This window comes from Cervus elaphus, chromosome 17, assembly GCF_910594005.1.
Source record: "Cervus elaphus chromosome 17, mCerEla1.1, whole genome shotgun sequence".
NCBI lineage: Eukaryota > Metazoa > Chordata > Mammalia > Artiodactyla > Cervidae > Cervus > Cervus elaphus.
In genome coordinates, this window is record NC_057831.1 from 27,727,475 (window position 1) to 27,748,480 (window position 21,006).

The window sequence follows — 21,006 nt, forward strand, 5'->3', positions numbered from 1 at the left end:
TTTTTGTTAACTAGGCCTAGGAATAGATGTCAAAATCTAGGTTTTATTTTTGATTGAAGAGATATACCTCATTAGAGTTAAATAATATGCTATCATATGTGATACAGTGCATGGGTTCACACTTTAGATGAGACTCTGCCTCCTATAGTGTTGAGAGATTGCTGGCAATATAATAATTCATCAAATAACCATAGCACATAGACAAAACACAGTTCTCAAGAAAGACTAAGACCACTTTCTCACCGGTGTTTATATAAAATGTATTATTACTTGGTAGTATGATTGACTTAGTTATCTGACACATGGAAGTTCCCTTTGTAAACTCTAGAAAAATTTGTAGAATTGGTAGTTGTGAATAATGTGAAACATAGCATGGTTAATTTGTATGCAGTTAAAAAAAATCAGATTAAGTCTATCTAAACTTTTGTTGAAGTATTCAATAAAAATTCAAATTTAGTTTGAAATGTCAGATCTTAGAGACTAGACTAATGGCTGTCAAAGAATGAAAATTTGGAGATCTTCTCTTCACATGATTTTATTTTTTAATTTAACTTATTAAATTTTTTACAAAATCATTAATGTCTACCATTATAGACCCAAATTCTTTAAACATAGGAATTGTGATCTTATTAAATCAGTAATCAAGTAGTGAATTGAGTATCTAAGAATAATTTGACTCATTTTTTTACCAAAAGAACTTTTTGTATATTTCTTAAATTCTGAATAAAGCCTAATAAGATGCAAACTAGAGATAGGCTCAGTCAATAGTGATTGTGAACAACTGACATGAAAACATCATGTGAAAAAGTCTGTTGGTAAATTAATAACTTAAAAAAACATATCTGATCAATCCAATGCCAACAATTATTAATATGAATCATCTTTGAAATGACTGAACTGTGACTGTTTATTGAAACTAGTATGATGGAATTTTATTTGAATTAGCTGGATTTTAGCCAGTTGATAACTTTCTGATTCTAGAGAATCCAGATATATGACATGAAGAGCCATGGAAGATTCCTTCCAGGACTCTCCCTGCAATAAACAGTATTTACAACTAATCCGAACATAAAACCAAGCTGTTGCCAGTAAAACTGCATAAACATCCCTGGAAATGACCAAAGTGTTATTCATGAAAATAATTAATCCTAAACAAGATTGGAAGGCTGTCTTTCCCCCTGCAGTATGAGCATTTAATCTCATTTCAGAGGTATAAATTCTCCAGAGACCTATAAACAAACATGCACTCTTTATTCTTGCTCTGTAGCTTTAAGGATTCCTTTATCTTTGACTTCTGTTTTAAAACTGAGTGTTGCATTCTTTTTGAGTGTTCAAAGTACAGCAAATTTGAGTTTGGCATTAAAACCGACAGCTGTATTGTCATCCTTTCTCATTACTGTCTCTCATTAGAGAACTGTCTTCAGTCAAGAGACTTAACTTTCTCAGGCTGAGTTTTAAAACTGTTAATGTTCATATTAATATGTAATATTTATCAAATAGATACTGATTTAAAAGTGTTTCTTTTAATTCATGTTTTTCCTGTCCAATTCAGTGTAATATAAAAGGAGGCCAAAGTCTACAAAACCGGGAAAAGCGTTTTAAGAAGTTTATTTCAGATGGTCCAGGGCCAGCAAGCTATGATCGATCTTATCCTGGAACACTGGCTGTCGTGAACAGGAAAACTCTGGAGGCTAAAAAGCATCTTCAGTCAGTATGTTGCTATTTTGATTTCTGTTCCTAATGACTTTCTTTATAGTTAAAATAATGTAGAAATTGTATAATGTTTTATGTGATAAGTACATTTAAAAAACCTTATGGTAAAAATTATCTGGTTTATTAGTATCCATATTGTAGTTCATAATTAAATGAATACTCTGTTTACAAATTTTAGTTTTTTACCTGTATTAACATTTGACTTCATTTTTGCTTTTGATAAAAGTATAATCTCTTCCAGTGTCTGAGGTGAACAGAAAGTAAAGGAGATTTTAAAAGTTGCCATAGTGATTTACATCTGTATATAGAGGAAACTATTTGTTAAGTACTATTAATAATATAGTGAAAATCAAAACATGACTCCTGAAATAAATAAACTTAAAATTTAGGTTAGAGAGAGATATATAGATCATTAATAATGTAAGATGAAATATGACAGATGCTAAGTGAATGATCATGTGATTAAGTGCCATAGGAACTTAAAGGAAGACTGATGTATTATGGGAAAGCATAGTTTGGAGATGGTTTATAGCAGAGGTTTGTTTTGAAGCATAGGATTGCAATATCCTCTCCAGAGGATCAGTATATCCTTAATAAGTAAATTTTTAGATGACTAAATCATTTAAATGCCAGTATTTTATTTGATATACTTACACCAGGTGTGTGTGTGTTAGTCACTCAGTCTTGTCTGACTCTTAGTGACCTCATGGACTGTAACCTGCCAGGTTCCTCTGTCCATAGAATTCTCCAGGCAAGAGTGGGCTGCCATTCCCTTCTTTGTGGGATCTTCCCGATGCAGGGATTGAACACAGGTTTCCTGCATTGGTAAAGGTGAATTCTTTACCATATGAGCCACCAGGGAAGTCCTATATTTATACTAATATTTCTAATATATGTTACTCCTTCTTGTTTTTATTTAAATTATAAAATATTTTACATTAAAGGAAATTCTGAAAAAACAGATAATCACCTGAAAACTTCTGACTCTTAACACTGATAATTCTGTTAATTTTTTCAGAATATACATATACATAAACTGTATATGTATATGACTTGATTGTAGTTTTTCTTTAGTCACTAAGTCATGTTTGACTCTTTTGTGACCCCATGAACTGTATGTAGCCCACCAGGTTCCTCTGTTCATGGGATTTTCCAGGCAGGAATACTGGAGAGGGTTGCTATTTCCTTCTCCAGGGGATCTTCCTCATCCAGGGATTGAACCCCCATCTCCTGCATTGGCAAGTGTGTTTTTTATCACTGAGCCATCTGGGAAGCCATATGACTTTATACACTTACATATAATATTACATAATTTAAATAGCTATAGTCAAACATTTAATTTTATTTATACTTTTGATTTCCATTTAATGTTATATCAGATATTTTCCTTGCTACATAGTCTGCAAAATTAGGATTTTTATACAGGGCACTGGTAAGATGAAGATAAGTCAGGAGCTGGGAAGGAATGAAGCCAGGAGATGTTACAGAAAAATGTAAAGTTTGTTTTGGCCTGGCAGATACTATGATTGCATAGCACAAATCCACTTGTAATTGCTGATTGTTGATGTGACTGTAAGGAATGAATACCCGTTTTTGAAATCACTAATAGTTGCTTTACTAAGCAAGATAAAAAACAGCCAAGTGAGGGAGGTTCCTTACCTGCAATAGTGGCTGAAACAGTAGTTTGGTTTGCATTATGGTTTATGTTACTATTTAATAATAGTTTGATTAAATCTTGGTTTATATTATGAAGTAAGACTTGAATTCACTCTTTTAAATTACTTTTACAAACATTTTTGATTTATATTATAAAACTCATGAAATCAATATTTAATAGTTGTCTTTTGTAAATTTTAATATTTTATTATTCATTCCTTCTCTTGTCTTTGAGTAAATAGTATAATTTTTTTTTAACAGAAAATGTCAAGGGCACTTACAGTTTTCAGAAGTGTTTATGTTCCTTCAATTCCTTTTGGACGGTCATATGGTTATGATATTAATGAGGATGACAGTATCATAAAACATTTACCACCTGCCAGTGACAACACACTAGGTCCAGCATACTATAAACCTAAAATTGTAAGTATAATACATATAATAAGCATATACAATACATAGATATTCTTTTCCTGAATTTGAAAGGGAAAAATTATTTTATTTATAAAATAACTTGTTTTTAAAAAAATATTTATTTGCCTGTACCATGTTGTGGCATGTGGGATCTTTACTTTTGTCATGTGGGATCTAGTTACCTGACCAGGGATTGTACTGAGGTCCCCTATATTGGGACTGTAGAGTCTTAGCCACTGGACTACCAGGGAAGTCCTATGACAGAGTTTGAATCTAATAAGCATTATTTATTTCATAAATGATCATTAAAACAGATAAGGAGTCTCTCTCTGATTTAAAATATCAAACATAATATAGCAGAGCCATCTTATCCAGGTTTTAAATTTCAAACGAGCAAAAACTTCATTCAGTCGGTTGAAATGTATGAGTTATCCATGAGTATTGATATGTCTGATTTTACTTCATTACAAGACTGAAGCACGTTGTGCTTTGAATCTGTTGTATTTTTATACTTTTATGGGATCTGGAAGAAGTAATCCTAGTGAGGAAAATGGCAAATTTAGGGTAGGGTTAAGGAGAGGCTGAAGAGACATCTTGGGCAAAGAAAAGGTATACTCAGAATTTGGCTTAGCTTTTATTCCCAGTACTTTCTTTCTTTTTTTAAAAATTATTTATTTATTTTACTTTACAACATTCTATTGGTTTTGACATACATTGACTTGAATCCGCCATGGGTGTACATGTGTTCCCCATCCTGAACCCCCCTCCCAACTCCCTCCTCATCCCATCCCTCTGGGTCATCCCAGTGCACCAGGTCCGAGCATCCTGTATCATGCATCAAACCTGGACTGGCGATTCGTTTCACATATGATAATTTACACGTTTTAATGTCATTCTCCCATATCATCCCACCCTCCCCCTCCCCCACAGAGTCCAAAAGACTGTTCAATACATCTGTGTCTCTCTCACTGTCTCACATACAGGGTTATCATTACCATCTTTCTAAATTCCATATATATGCATTAGTATACTGTATTGGTGTTTTTCTTTCTGGCTTGCTTCACTGTGTATAATAGGCTCCAGTTTCATCCATCTCATTAGAACTGATTCAAATGTATTCTTTTGAAAGCTGTGGTACATATACACAATGGAATATTACTCAACCATCACAGCTTTCTTATCCATTCGTCTGCTGGTGGGCATCTAGGTTGCTTCCATATCCTGGCTATTATAAACAGTGCTGCGATGAACATTGGGGTACACATGTCTCTTTCAGATCTGGTTTCCTCAGTGTGTATGCCCAGCAGCGGGATTGCTGGGTCATATGGCAGTGCTATTTCCAGTTTTTTAAGGAATCTCCACACTGTTCTCCATAGTGGCTGTACTAGTTTGCATTCCCACCAACAGTGTAGGAGGATTCCCTTTTTTCCACACCCTCTCCAGCATTTATTGCTTGTAGACTTTAGATAGCAGCCATCCTGACTGGCGTGTAATGGTACCTCATTGTGGTTTTGATTTGCATTTCTCTGATAATGAGCAATGTTGAGCATCTTTTCATGTGTTTGTTAGTCATCTGTATGTCTTCTTTGGAGAAATATCTGTTTAGTTCTTTGGTCCACTTTTTGATTGGGTCTCTTATTTTTCTGGAATTGAGCTGCAGGAGTTGCTTGTATATTTTTGAGATTAATTCTTTGTCCATTTCTTCATTTGCTATTATTTTCTCCCATGCTGAAGGTTGTCATTTCACTTTGCTTATAGTTTCCTTTGTTGTGCAGAAGCCTTTAATTTTAACTAGCTAAAACATTTGTTTATTCTTGCTTTTATTTCCAATATTCTGGGGGATGGGTCATAGAGGATCCTGCTGTGATTTATGTTGGAGAGTGTTTTGCCTATGTTCTCCTCTAGGAGTTTTATAGTTTCTGGTCTTACATTTAGATCTTTAATCCAGTTTGAGTTTATTTTTGTGTATAGTGTTAGAAAGTTTTCTAGTTTCATTCTGTCACGAGTGGTTGACCAGTTTTCCCAGCACCACTTGTTAAAGAGATTGTCTTTTCTCCATTGTATATTCTTGCCTCCTTTGTCGAAGATAAGGTGTCCATAGGTTCGTGGATTTATCTCTGGGCTTTCTGTTCTGTTCCATTGATCTACATTTCTGTCTTTGTGCCAGTACCACACTGTCTTGATGACTGTGGCTTTGTAGTAGAGACTGAAGTAGGGCAGGTTGATTCCTCCAGGTCCATTCTTCTTTCTCAAGATTACTTTGGCTATTCGAGGTTTTTTGTATTTCCATACAAATTATGAAATTATTTGTTCTAGTTCTGTGAAAAATACCATTGGTAGCTTGATAGGGATTGCATTGAATCTATAGATTGCTTTGGGTAGTATACTCATTTTCACTGTATTGATTCTTCTGATCCATGAGCACAGTATTTTTCTCCATCTATTTGTATCCTCTTTGATTTCTTTCATCAGTGTTTTATAGTTTTCTATATATAGGTCTTTTGTTTCTTTAGGTAGATTTATTCCTAAGTATTTTATTCTTTTTGTTGCAATGGTGAATGGAATTGTTTCCTTAATTTCTCTTTCTGTTTTCTCATTGTTAGTGTATAGGAATGCAAGGGATTTCTGTGTGTTAATTTTATATCCTGCATCTTTACTATATTCATTGATTAGCTCTAGTAATTTTCTGGTGGAGTCTTAGGGTTTTCTATGTAGAGGATCATGTCATCTGCAAACGGTGAGAGTTTCACTTCTTCTTTTCCAATCTGGATTCCTTTTACTTCTTTTTCTGCTCTGATTGCTGTGGCCAAAACTTCCAAAACTGTACTGGATAGTAGTGGTGAGAGTGGGCACCCTTGTCTTGTTCCTGACTTTAGGGGAAATGCTTTCAATTTTTCACCATTGAGGATAATGTTTGCTGAGGGCTTGTCGTATATAGCTTTTATTATGTTGAGGTATATTCCTTCTATTCCTGCTTTCTGGAGGGTTTTTATCATAAATGAATATTGAATTTTGTCAAAGGCTTTCTCTGCATCTATTGAGATAATTATATGGTTTCCCAGTACTTTCTAATGTTTGAACATGTCTCCATATTTGGGTATAGGCTTAAGCACCTTGTGAAACCATTTGATTTTTGCTAACAGGTATACTGTGGCATTTTGGAGTCTTAGATACTTTGAATTGTTAAGTTTTTATTCCTGAAGTATTTTTATTGTAATTTATATAATTGCACATTGACTAGTAAAAACAGATAACCATGTACCCACCATTATATATAACACATAATAAAATTTTATTACACTTGAATTCGGTTCAGTTCAGTTCAGTTGCTCAGTCGTGTCCGACTCTTTATGACACCATAGATTGTGGCCCACCAGGTTCCTCTGTCCATGGGAATTCTCCATGCCAAGAATATTGGAGTGGGTTGCCATGCCATCCTCCAGGGGATCTTCCCAAACCGAGGATGGAACCCAGGTCTCCTGCATTGCAGGCAGATTCTTTACTGTCTGAGCCACCAGGGAAGCCCATATTAAAAAAACAAAACAAAACATTATTACCATTACTACCCTGCCCAAGTTCCCTCCCTCCTTTTGTCTCCCTTTGCAAAAGTAAACAGTGAATCTTTTAGTTCAGTTCAGTTCAGTCACTCAGTCATGCCCGACTCTTTGTGATCCCATGGACTGTAGTACGCCAGGCCTCCCTGTCCATCACCTACTCCTGGAGCTTACTAAACTCTTGTCCATCAAATTGGTGATGCCATCCAACCATCTCATCCTCTGTTGTCCCCTTTTCCTCCTGCCTTTAATCACTATGAGCATCAGGGTCTTTTCAAATGAGTCAGTTCTTTGCATCAGGTAGCCAAAGTATTAGAGTTTCAGCTTTAGCATCAGTCCTGCCAATGAATATTCAGGACTGATTTCTTTTAGGATGGATTGGTTAGATCTCCTTGTAGTCCAAGGGACTCTTAAGAGTCTTCTCCAACACCACAGTTCAAAAGCATCAATTTTCCAGTGCCCAGCTTTCTTTATAGTCCAACTCTCACATCTATACATGAGTACTGGAAAAAAACAAAACTTTGACTAGATGGACCTTTGTCAGCAAAGTAATGTCTCTGCTTTTTAATACGCTGTGTAGGTTGGTCATAACTTTTCTTCCAAGGCACAAGCATCTTAATTTCATGGCTGCAGTCACCATCTGCAGTGAATTTTGGAGCCCAAAAATATAAAGTCTCTCATTGTTTCCACTGTTTCCCCGTCTATTTGCCATGAAGTGATGGAACTGGATGCCATGATCTTAGTTTTCTGAATGTTGAGCTTTAAGCCAACTTTTTCACTCTCCTCTTTCACTTTCATCAAGGGGTCTTTAGTTCGTCACTTTCTGCCATAAGGGTGGTGTCATCTGCATATCTGAGGTTATTGATATTTCTCCTGGCAATCTTAATTCCAGCTTGTGCTTTATCCAGCCCAGCATTTTGCATGATGTACCCTGCATATAAATTAAATTAGCAGGGTGACAATATATAGCCTTGACATACTCCTTTCCTAGTTTGGAACCAGTCTGTTGTTCCATGTCCAGTTCTAACTGTTGCTTCTTGACCTGCATGCAGATTTATCAGAGGCATGTCAGGTGGTCTGATATTCCCATCTCTTGAAGAATTTTCCACAGTTTGTTGTGATCCACACTGTCAAAGGCTTTGGAATAGTCAATGAAGCAGAAGTAGATGTTTTTCTGTAACTCTCTCTCTTTTTTGATGATCCAATGGATGTTGACAATTTGATCTCTGTTTCCTCTGCCTTTTCTATATCCAGCTTAAACATCTGGAAGTTCACCGTTCATGTCCTGTTGAAGCCTGGCTTGGAGAATTTTGAGCATTACTTTGCTAGTGTGTGAGATGAGCGCCATTGTGTGGTAGTTTGAGCATTCTTTGGCATTGCCTTTCTTTGGGATTGGAATAAAACTGATCTTTTCCTGTGGCCACTGTTAAGTTTTCCAAATTTACTGGCATAGTGAGTGCATCACTTTCACAGCATCATCTTTCAGGATTTGAAATAGCTCAATTGGAATTCCATCACCTCCACTCGCTTAGTTTGTAGTGATGCTTCTTAAGGCCCACTTGACTTCACAGTCCGGGATGTCTAGCTCTAGGTGACTGATCACACCATCATGGTTATCTGGGTCATGAAGATCTTTTTTGCATAATTCTTCTGTGTATTCTTGCCACCTCTTCTTAATATCTTCTCCTTCTGTTAGGTCCATACCATTTCTGTCCTTTATTGAGCCCATCTTTGCATGAAATGTTCCCCTGATATCTTTAATTTTCTTGAAGAGATCTCTAGTTTTTCCCATTCTATTGTTTTCCTCTATATCTTTGCATTAATCACAGAGGAAGGCTTTCTTATCTCTCCTTGCTATTCTTTGGAACTCTGCATTCAAATGGGTATATCTTTCCTTTTCTCCTTTGCCTTTCACTTCTTTCACAGCTATTTGTAAGGTCTCCTTAGACAACCATTTTGCCTTTTTTCATTTCTTTTTCTTGGGGATGGTCTTGATCACTGCTTCCTGTATAATGTCACAAACCTCTGTCCATAGTTCTTCAGGCACTCTGTCAGCTCTAATCCCTTGAATCTATTTGTCACTTCCACTGTATATCATAAAGGATTTTATTTAGGTCATGCTTGAATGGTCTAGTGATTTTCCCTACTTTTCTCAATTTACATCTGAATTTGGCAATAAGGAATTCATGATCTGAGCCACAGTCAGCTCCCGGTCTTGTTTTGCTGACTGTATAGAGCTTCTCCATCTTTGTTTGCAAAGAATAGAATCCATCTCATTGTGGTATTGACCATCTGGTGATGTCCACGTGTAGAATCTTCTCTTGTGTTGCTGGAAGTGGGTGTTTGCTATGACCAGTGTGTTCTCTTGGCAAAAACTCTATTAGCCTTGCCCTGCTTCATTCTGTACGCCAAGGCCAAACTTGCCTATTACTCCAGGTTTTCTTGACTTCCTACTTTTGCATTGCAGTCCCTTATAATGAAAAGGACATCTCTTTTGGGTGTTAATTCTAGAAGGTCTTGTAGGTCTTCATAGAACCATTGAACTTCAACTTCTTCAGCATTATCGGTTGGGGCATAGACTTGGATTACTGTGTTATTGAATGGCTTGCCTTGGAAACGAACAGAGATCATTCTGTCATTTTTGAGAGTGCATCAAGTACTGCATTTTGGATTCTTTTGTTGACTATGATGGCTACTCCATTTCTTCTAAGGGATTCTTACCCACCCTAGTAGATATAATGGTCATCAGAGTTAAATTCATCCATTCCAGTCCATTTTAGTTTACTGATTCCTAAAATGTTGATGTTCACTTTTACCATTTCCTGTTTGACCACTTCCAATTTGCCTTGATTCATGGACCTAACATTTCGGGACCCTAAGCAATATTGCGCTTTGCAGCATCAAACTTTACTTCCATCATCAGTCACATCCACAACTGGGTGTTGTTTTTGCTTTGGCTCCTTCTCTTCATTCTCTCTGCAGTTATTTTCCACAGATCTCCAGTAGTATATTGGGCACCTTCCGACCTGGGGAGTTCATCTTTCATTGCCCTGTCTTTTTGCCTTTTCATACTGTTCATGGTGTTCTCAAGGCAAGAATACTGAAGTGGTTTGCCATTTCCTTCTCCAGTGAACCACGTTTTGAATCTTTACTATGTTTATATAACAAATATTGTTGTGTGATTTCAAACATTTAAGTAAATGGTGTCATCTGGTATGTAGGTTTCTTCCTATTTCATTTAATGCTATATTTTCTAGATTTAACATATAAATATATTTGATCTAATTTATTCATTGTTTCCAGTTAGTGAATTTCCTTTTTAAAAAAATTTTATATTTTGAAAAAATTTCAGATTGAGAGAAAACTAACAAGAATAATACAAGTAATTACTATATACTTTTCACTTAGATCCTGCAGTTAACACTTTATTATATTTGCTTTGTCATTTCCTCCATATATATTTCTATCCTTATTTCAGTTTAGCAATTTCAGAGTACTGCATTTCAAACATGATGCCCCTTAATAAATACATTAATGTAGAATTTCTAAGAACAAGAATTCTCTATTATGAACACAATATAATGATCAAAATCAGAAAAATTTCATTCATATAATGCTATCATCTAATGTATAGATATTTTTAAAGTATTGCAAATTATCTCTATATATTCTTTAAAAATGAGTTTTGGTCTAGAGTCTTAAATTAGTATTATAAGCCACATTTAGTTGTGTCCCCTTAGATTCCTTTAATTGGGAAAGTTCTTAAATCTTTTGTTGTGTTTTGTAGTCTTGACTTTTTAAAGAGTACGGAGTGTTTATTTTGTCCAATATGTTTCCATTTTGGATTTGTGTATGTTTTATCATGATTAGGATAAGTTTATCTTTTTGGCTGGAATGAAAGTGATGTATCAGTGTATCACATAAAGAGGGACAGGATGTTTACTTATCTGGTAATTGGTGATGTTAACTTAAGGGGATATCTTCTAGTTTTATCTACTGTAAAGTTACTATTTTAAAAAATTATAAATATTTTGGAGAAGTTACTTTAAAAATGAATGGATATGCTGTTCCTTATCAAACTCTCACCTATTTAACATTCATTGATGATGCCTGAATCAGTTTTATTGTGATGTTTATTAAATGATGGTTTTCTAATTCCATAGTTTCTTTTAACATTTTTTGTTGGCATTTTAAAGAACAGCTTTATGTTCTTTTTCCTTTATGTATTTATATCAGTATGGGGTCTTAAATTCCTGTTTTACTCCAAAGGTTGTAATTTACTACTCTTACTTTTTATTTTGAAGTTAAAATTATCTAGCATTTGACCCTTGAGAGCTCTTTAAATCTGCTTATTGTGTTTTTGACATTCACTGAGCACAATATTTATGTGTTTTATTTTATGGCACAATAAAATGCACCAGACCCATCTTGTTTTTTCCCTGCACCAGTTGTTCAAATCAGTCATTTCCTCAAGGAGCCCTACTTTTTTAGTAGAGAATAATATTTCAAAACAGTATCAGTCCACTAGGTATGTTTGGAAGAGGAAGTGGCAACCCACTCCAGTGTTCTTGCCTGGAGAATCCCAGGGACGGGAGAGCTGTCTATGGGGTTGCACAAAGTTGGACATGACTGAAGTGACTTAGCAGCAGCAGCAGCAGCAGCAGCAGGTATGTTTAGGATATCATTCCTTCTAGGCCATCTCAATGGACAGAGTTATACATCTATACTTTTTCTTACTTATTAAAAACTTTGAGCTTATATTGATCTCTCTGATTCCAGTTCAGTGGCACATGATTATTCCAGTATATCCTTTGTCATATTTGATCTCCCTTCTGTCACATAACCTGGCTCACACTGTCCTCAGTATAGTTAGTTATTTGCTTAATCTTGTAAAACACTGAAAATGGTTTCAGGATTGAAAACCATTTTCAGACTTGAGAAGGTACAGAGTTCTTGCCTCTATGTGAATATGTGGTTCTATACAAGTGGGAAGTGAAAGCTCAGACAGACTTATAAACTGCCTACTTGAATGTTGAAGGTATGTTTCAACACATGCACAGAGCATGTCTGCAAAGGTTGGAGACTTACTGGTTCAAGGGCATTAAGAAAACTGTCCAGCCATTACCTGACCAATTAGCTAACCAAACTGAGACTTTAGTGAACACACATGACAGAGAATACAGAATTTAGAGAATTAGTTCAGGAAAATCACAGAACAAAACAAACAAACAAACAAAAACAGAATTAGGGGCAGGAGGGAGATTCTGATTTTTGAGTTTCCTCATTGAATTATCTCAGATGTCTGGTTTACAACATAATTATGAGACATACAAAGGACAAAAAGTATATGGCCCATATGCAGGAAAAGAAGCAATCATTAGAAACTGTTCTTGAGGAAGCCAGGATGTTGGACTTATTAGGTAAAGTCTTTGGCTCAACTAATTTAAATACAATCAAATAACTAAAGGACTTGGACTTTCCAGGGCTGCAGTGATAAAGCATCTGCCTGCCAATTCAGGAGACACAGGAGACGTTAGTTCAGTCCCTGGGTCGGGAAGATCCCCTGGAGTAGGAAATGGCAACTCACTCCAGTATTCTTGCCTGGAAAATTCCATGGACAGAGGAGCCTGGTGGGCTACAGTCCATGGGATTGCAAAAAGTTAAACACAACTGAGCAGCTGAGCAAATCAAACATCAAACATACTAACATAAGCATGGTGAGAATCAAAAAAAGAAAAAGGGGTGGAGAGAATATCTGAAGAAATAATAACTTGGAAACACCCCAAATTTGTTGAAAAATGATCTACACCTACAGGAAGCTCAATGAATTGCAAATAGTGTAAATTCAAAGAGATGCACACCTAGATATAACACAAAATGTTAAATACCAAAGACAATGAGAAATCTTGAAAGAAGCGAGAGACATGGCAAGGAATCCCTAAGAAGACTAACAGCTTACTTATCAGAGAAAATGGAGGCTGGAAGGCAATGAAGTGATATATTCAAAATGCTGAAATAAAAAGCATTGTTAATCAAGAATTCTATAATCAGCAGAAAAATTCTTTGAAAATGAAAGCAAAATTAAGATTCCCACATAAACAGAAACCTATAGACTTTATCGCTAGTACTGAAGTTCCTCAGGATGAAATGAAGGTTTATTAGATAATAGCTCAAATTCTCTTTAAAGAATTAAAATACAAAGGTAAAGGCAAATAGACAAGCTGGTATGATTTTATTTTTGGTTTATAACTCCTCTTTTTTGGAAATTTCTGTTGATTGTGGAACATAATAGAGATATATTATATGTTCGAATACAGATATTCTAAGACCTGATAGATTGCTCCGTAAACTTTACGAAGAACCAACTTATCTCTGGTAAAATGGAGAGTAAGTATTTTGAGGTTATAGATACGTCTCCTGTTCACACCCTGAGAATCCCCATTTCTTTGTGGCTCTGGAGCCTTTTGTCCCAAGATTGTTTTGCACCCCCCTCTCTTTGCCATACCTGGTTTTCCAGGCCTTGACTGGCCTATTCTGTCAGTCATATAAAAATAGTTTTCATCAACAGATAGTGCTGTTATCTTACATATTTGAGTAAGATATGCTTAGAAGAACAGTGGAGATCTGTAAAAATTGTACTGGAATGAATGGCGGCCCTGTGGTCTGATAGAAGTATGTTCTGTCCAAGGTAAAGGACCATGATGAAACGTAGTGGAATGGAACTAGACTGCCTGGATTTCTTTCTTTGCTTTTCTGCTTAATAGTTACTTGTCTTTGGCCAAGTTTCTTAAGCTCTTTATGATGTTTCCTTATCTAACGTACCCTGGGAACAAACTTTGATCTAATACATTGGAACTATCAATAAATATTTCTTTTTCACAATAGTCATTGATTCTTGGTCTTAGCTTAAACAGTTCTCTAGTCTTAAATCTCAAAATGTTATTCTTGTTTTAAAATTGTATTTTTTATATATACTATTTCTTTGTTTCAGAATAATATATCATCTATTAAAAGGCTTGAATAATGCCTCCAAGCTTTCCTAGATGTATAAAACCTTTTTCACGTGTGAATAAACATTAACATAGAACTTTTGATTCCTTTTTGGCTAAATTATTATTTATAGAAGAGAGAAATAAGAAAAATTATAATTTTAATAGGTCCAACTTATCTGATGACATGTCTTAGTAATAACTGAGTCAATTCAACTTGTATTTATTAGAATAAAAAATCTAGATTGAATTTAAGAAAACATGTTTGTAGAAATATAGATTTACATATAAATTAAAGACATAATTGCTAATATTCAAGAAGCTTCAACAAAGCATAGCTGGAGTAGCTTAGTAGCTGGAGGCTTATATTTCTTGTTTTTTTTCCTGCAAAAAAAAAATAGGTGCCTCACAGACTATTTTCAAATTGATATTGTAGTAAAGTTAATTCAAGTATTAACCAAATTTCTGATAATTCTGTGTATCTCTTTAGCTGCTTTGTGAGATTATGCTATATGTGGGATATGCTATATGTGAGATATGCTTCTATGCTATAAGATGTAAATATTAATAGAAAATTGAGAAAATAATCCAAGAGATAGGTAATTATTGTGATTATTCACTGAATAATTGAAATAACATCTGCTGAAGGTATTTTATATACCTTAACTATGCAAGCACCTATAAAGTTAAAAGCTATGTGAGACTCAAGCCACCAAATAATTTTCAGCTATATTTAATCTATAAAGGGAAATTCTGTATAAGTTATTTTGTATAACACTTTGAATGATAAAATTTGGCTCCTTTCTCTTTTTAAAAAAAAGAGCCCAGGGAACCATTGGGAATTTGCTTTTCAGAGGTGGATTTTGCAAGCAGGGTTTTGCGGCTGGAATTATAACACTGACATACTTGCTAATAATAACATGTTGGGAACTACCTGTGTGCTGCCACACTGGAGTGCAGTCTATTAGTGTTTGAACTGCTGCACCTTGGGACTCGTAATTCTTCACAAATTCTCTTTCTTCACTTAATTATGGAAAAGATATGAGGAGAAAGTTGCATAGCCCCTTCATTTATTTCACTGTCAGTGAAAGTGGCAGTTAGTAATTCTTCAAGTTATATTACATCATTCACTTAAAATAATGTAGCTCCTTGCTGAGTTTGCTTCAATTAAGTCATATTTTATTTGCTAATGATTTTACAAGTTAGCAATGACCTTGAAGGATGGTGTTGTCGACACATCTCGACATAGAGAATGTGATGTAGGACAAAGAGTACGTCAGTTTATTCTTTATTTTCTGTCTGTATTTTTAAAAGACTTTTAAATTAAATTTCCAATTGAACATTTACATGAGAACTGCAGAGGTTAGTGAATTAAGTAGTTCATGTGGTTTTGAAGAAATAAATTTCAGTGTATACACAGGAAAAGGATTTTGCTGGTGTCTTGAATGGTGTGTGTGTGTTTAAGTATGTTTGTGTGTGCATAATCTTTCCTTCTGATGGATTAGTTTTAAGAATTGTTAAACAGTTAACCTGCAAATCCCAATGATTAACCTGAAGAAAGCTTCTTGGACCTAATTCTACTTGAATATAATTTATCCTGAAATGCTATGTTGAAACAGTTACTATAAAACTAACATATTTTTTCAGTTCAGTTCAGTTGCTCAGTAGTGTCCAACTCTGCAACCCCATGGACTGCAGCACGCCAGGCCTCCCTGTCCATCACCAACTCCCGGTGTTTATTCAAACTCATGTCCATTGAGTCGGTGATGCTATCCAACTATCTCATCCTCTGTTGTCCCCTTCTCCTCCCCCCTTCAATCTTTCCCAGCATCAGGGTCTTTTCCAATGAGCCAGTTCTTCCCAGCAGGTGGCCAAAGTATTGGAGTTTCAGCTTCAGTATCAGTCCTTCCAGTGAATATTCAGGACTGATTTCCTTTAGGATCTCCTTGCAGTCCAAGGGACTCTCAAGAATATTCTCCAACACCACAGTTGAAAAGCATCAATTCTTCGGCGCTCAAATTTTTTAGGCTATAAAAATATAGTTTTAAGGATGGTTTGTCAAAATGCTCTGTTTTAAAATATGAATTTTATTTTTAAAAATCTATAAGCCATAGCAAATCAATAGATATGCTCCTGCCTGAAATATAGAAAATATCTGGCGCATCTAACCTGGCTGTATTATATTAAAAGAGAGTTCTACATTTATTTTATTACTTATTATGCCTAAAATCTTCAAAATTATGAAATTTTGCTTTATTTCAAAGTAAATAAAGCACAACGCAAATGAGAAAACTTTCTTTCTGACATCAAAACTGTGTATGTACTTTAAAATCCATGCCTCTGTTAAGTAATTTCATTTGAAAGGTGGTCTAGAACACTTATTTTAGCAAAAAAAAGTGTTGTATGGCTCAGCACTCTTTCCTTTCTGAAACCCTCTGGGGTGCAGCAGGCTTCAGAGTTGCCGCTGACCCAAAGGACAGGCTGCTTTGCAGCTACTCTAGTGGATAACGGTTTCTTCCAGGACTCCTCTTTTACCATCTGCTATTCTCTTGGTCGTGTCAGGCTGTGCTATTTTTCTGTGCTGTTCTGCTAGGTATTACGGTGTTTGTCTTTGCACACTAGACCCAAAGCCTTTGGATGGTCTGACTACCATTATTTCCTTTTGTGTTACATTCAGAGGTGCTAGAGTGGTGTAAGCTCCGTGCATTAGAGAGATTGGTGGGATAATCCTTTTAATTTTTATTTATAGCTCTGTTTCTTCTAGGATTGACAAGGATCTGGGCTTGGGAATCATATATCAGCCTATTTGTAATAATATCATCATCTTGCTTTGATTTGGTGCTTTATAGAGTGTTATAGCTTCATAGTGTGTTCAAGCTAAGCATCCCTAGTGAAGAACGGCAATAGTTCTCTGCTCTTTGTGTTGTAGTTTGTTAGAAGGAATCTGTATACCAATTAGCTAAGCACAACAAGATGACTTGCAGTGTTGGAAATATTCTAGTGGAAATAAGAATTAATCCTTTTTATTTATGTAACAAGTTTTCCCAGGCTTCATTGTATTGTGGGTACTAAAGAGAGTCACAGTTATGTTAGTAACTCAAACATGTGCATATTGTCTCCTCCTGTTGATGTGGTGGAACTCAAGCCTTCTTCAAAGTTCTCCTTCGCAGAAGCTTTAGAAGGACTGTCTCAACCATGCTCCTGAACAAGTCTGTTTCCACTGAGACAGCTTCTGCTGCCCCAGGCACTTTAGTCTCTCACCAGATGGTGCTCTCTGCTGGGCATTTCTGCCCATGTACTCCATCACAGTGAAAGCTGCATGATAAGCTCAGGTGAAGTCAGGAGATAGTGCTTTTCTCTCTGTGTTATACTCCATTAGCTAGAAGGGTCTAAAAGGAGCACTGATTTTTTACCAGTGTTTTAATGAAATAGATCTTTTAGGTTTTTATCATAGCCATTTTGCACTCCACAGAACACAGGCATAAATCCATTGGGGGATTGTGTTGTAGAAGGCAAATTCAGTCAACAGAGAAGGAGTAAGCATTACCACTCTTTTGACTGTAAGATTTTCTTACTGGATGTTGGTTATCATGATTAGCTGCTTCCCATAGGATTAGATTTTGCATTTACCTTCTGGTTGATTTGTTCTGTTAGTTCACTAGTCATTCCAAAATATGTCTGAATCTTACATGGACATAGCTAGTAACTCCCTGTTTCTATACCCTCAGCTCCAACATCCTCTACCACCCCAAGAAAGGAGACTTACTGTAATTCAATTTCTGTCTCAGATTACCGTTTACGATGAAAGAATCAACAAAGGTTCCATTTCGTTTCATTCAAACATCAAAGTTCTGTCAGATGGTGTTTGCCTCTGTTTAATTCTTTAAGATCAGGTGGGTGTAAAAGGAAAAGTTTAGTTTTATTGATTTTGTATTTTACAGTATTTGAGGGCTAGTTTTTAGTGGTGAGTTCTAGGAAATAAAAGATGTTTTCACATAGTAGGAAATCTTTGTGCTGTAGCAGCTTATTTTTGAATTTTGTTGTGGCACCTTTCTGGAGTGATGCCTGTCTAACTAGGATGTCTGTCTTTGTTAGGGCCTAATGGCAGTGCTTCCAGTTTATTTCCAACCATTTATGGCAGGAATGGAATGGGTCTTAGCATTCTTTCTTCACTTCATGTAATGGCACCAGTGCAAATAAATCTCTAAGACTATTGGTAGTTTTGAGAATTGCTCTGTACTCACTACCCATGAGTCTGTCCTTACCTCCAGTATCTATCTTCCTGGGCATATTAATAGGGTTCTTAATAGGGTTCAGGTGAGGTTTCTTTCATATGCAGCGAGGTCTTTTCCTGGTTCTAATCTCTGCTGTGCTATATTTTCCAGAAATTCCCTGAAGTGGAATGAGAATGTGAATGATACCTTCTCTTAATTTCTGAAGAAAAAAAAAAATGAAAGTCTTTCAGTCATGTCCAACTCTTTGTGACTATACAGTCCATGGAATTCTCCACACCAGAATACTGGAGTGGGTAGCAATTCCCTTCTGTAGGGAATATTCCCAATGCAGGGATTGAACCCAGGTCTCCCGCATTGCAGGTGGATTCTTTACCAGCACTGATAATTTGAGTCTATTTTACACTCTTCTTTTGAGATTCTGGCAGGAATCTGATTCGATTCACCAGTCTGAGCTAGAATTTTGTCTTCTTAGCATTTAATCGCTATTTATTTAATTAATATTGCTTGTAATGGTAATTGAGAGAGATTGGTTCCACTGTTCTAGAACAGCAGTGGTCACCTAGAACAACTGGCACACTGTTTTATGCAGTTAAACTACAAGTTTATGTTACTGGGATTTTATTCATTGTATATATATATTGTTTCAATAATCCATGCCTATTTTAAAGCCGTAATTTTACAAATATGAATTAAAAGTGAAATAGAGTTTAAGTTTACATCAGTTAAAAAAATAAGATTTTATAAATTTTTCAAATGATTGCTCAACATAAAAGAATTCCTATAAGAAACACTACTGTTCTTGTTTCATATTATATTATTAGTGTATAATGAAAGCAGGTGTTTTTAACTTCTCTGCAACAAAATCTTTAGTGAGTCATGCTTAATTTTGGTATTTTTTTATAGTGGATGTTAAGGAAGATGATTGTTGATTTCTCATGTCACAAATGATTTCTTTGGTGTTAAAGTACTGATCCTGATCTCAAATAGTAACTATAAAATGAATTGAGTTTAATTTTTGTTGTGTATTTGTTACTCCATGAAAATTTTACATGAATATCTTATAGACATAAATATCAAGTAATTAGACATTATCTAGTATCTGTTGGTGATGTTTGAATTCTAATTTAATTTCTTAAAATTAATTTAAGTTCTATTTAATTAAGTCATTTGTGTTAGACTTTCCCTAAATCATGTAATTCTGCCCTTCCTCCCTAATTTAAGTGGTAAGGAGCTGATTTTCATTACCCTTAAGGATTTAGGTTGTTAAGTGTACTGCCAAGAGCAAAGCTGTTCATATTGGTTGAGGTTATGATGGAGAAGGAAATGGCAACCCACTCCAGTATTCTTGCCTGGAGAATTCCATGGACAGAGGAGTCTGGCGGGCCATAGTCCAGGGGATAGTAAAGATTCAGACACAACTGAGCAACTTTCACTTTCATGCTAAGCTAGAGGTCCTTCTCTGGGAATCCTGGTTGACTTAGGAGTAGAATGGGATACAGTGATAACTTAGGTTATCTAAGTTATATCAGGGAAGAGTCTAGCATTTACCAGGGGAAACTCATTGACTAAGGTATCCTTGCTTTAGACTTGAGTAAAGTTAAACTTTGTTTTATGATTTATATAAACTATCTCTCATCCTTTTCTTTTAAAAGGATTTTTCCAGTGCAACTTTGAAATACAAGGGGATACATTTTGGCAACTCTTTGGGAAGACTCCTGTTACCTATAACATCAGGGCCTGGTCCTGGACAGTATGATATAACCCAGTAAGTTAAAAAATAGTATACTTTTACTGTAGTTTTTGACTAATAATTTAGACTAGATTATGCTGTTATGAAAGGAAAAATCAGTATAAAAAACTTAAAGAAATGTTATACTTTAGGCTTCGAAGGAAAGTTATGAACAACCTCGACAGCATATTAAAAAGCAGAGACATTACTTTGCCAACAAAGGTCCATCTAGTCAAGGCTATGGTTTTTCCAGTAGTCATATATGGATGTGAGAGTTGGACTATAAAGAAAGCTGAGTGCCAAAGAATTGATGCTTTTGAACTGTGGTGTTGGAGAAGACTCTTGAGAGTCCCTTGGACTGCAAGGAGATCCAACCAGTCCTTCCTAAAGGAGATCAGTTCCGGGTGTTCATTGGAAGGACTGATGCTGAAGTTGAAACTCCAATACTTTGGCCACCTCATGTGAAGAGCTGACTCATTGGAAAAGACCCTGATGCTGTGAAAGATTGAGGGCAGGATGAGAAGGGGACGCCAGAGGATGAGATAGTTGGATGGCATCACCAACTTGATGGACATGGATTTGGGTGGACTCCGGGAGTTGGTGATAGACTGGGAGGCCTGGCATGCTGTGGTTCATGGGGTTGCAAAGAGTTGGACACGACTGAGCGACTGAACTAAACTGAACCTATGTGAAAACTATTGCTTTTTCAGTCTGCC

At 35.7% G+C, this 21,006-nt stretch overlaps 1 protein-coding gene across 4 annotated transcripts in view; it reads left to right on the forward strand.

Moving 5' to 3' along the window:
* STPG2 (sperm tail PG-rich repeat containing 2) overlaps positions 1-21,006 on the forward strand; it is a 619,397-nt gene that overhangs the window by 14,292 nt on the left and 584,099 nt on the right. For 3 of the 4 annotated variants that reach the window (XM_043871451.1, XM_043871450.1, XM_043871449.1), the window contains exons 3-5: positions 1,553-1,711; positions 3,631-3,792; positions 20,214-20,326. In XM_043871451.1, the coding sequence (XP_043727386.1) occupies positions 1,553-1,711; positions 3,631-3,792; positions 20,214-20,326 (434 nt within the window). Of the gene's footprint in view, positions 1-1,536; positions 1,712-3,630; positions 3,793-20,213; positions 20,327-21,006 lie in introns of those variants that run through there. The other variant, XM_043871452.1, reaches the window with a different exon arrangement.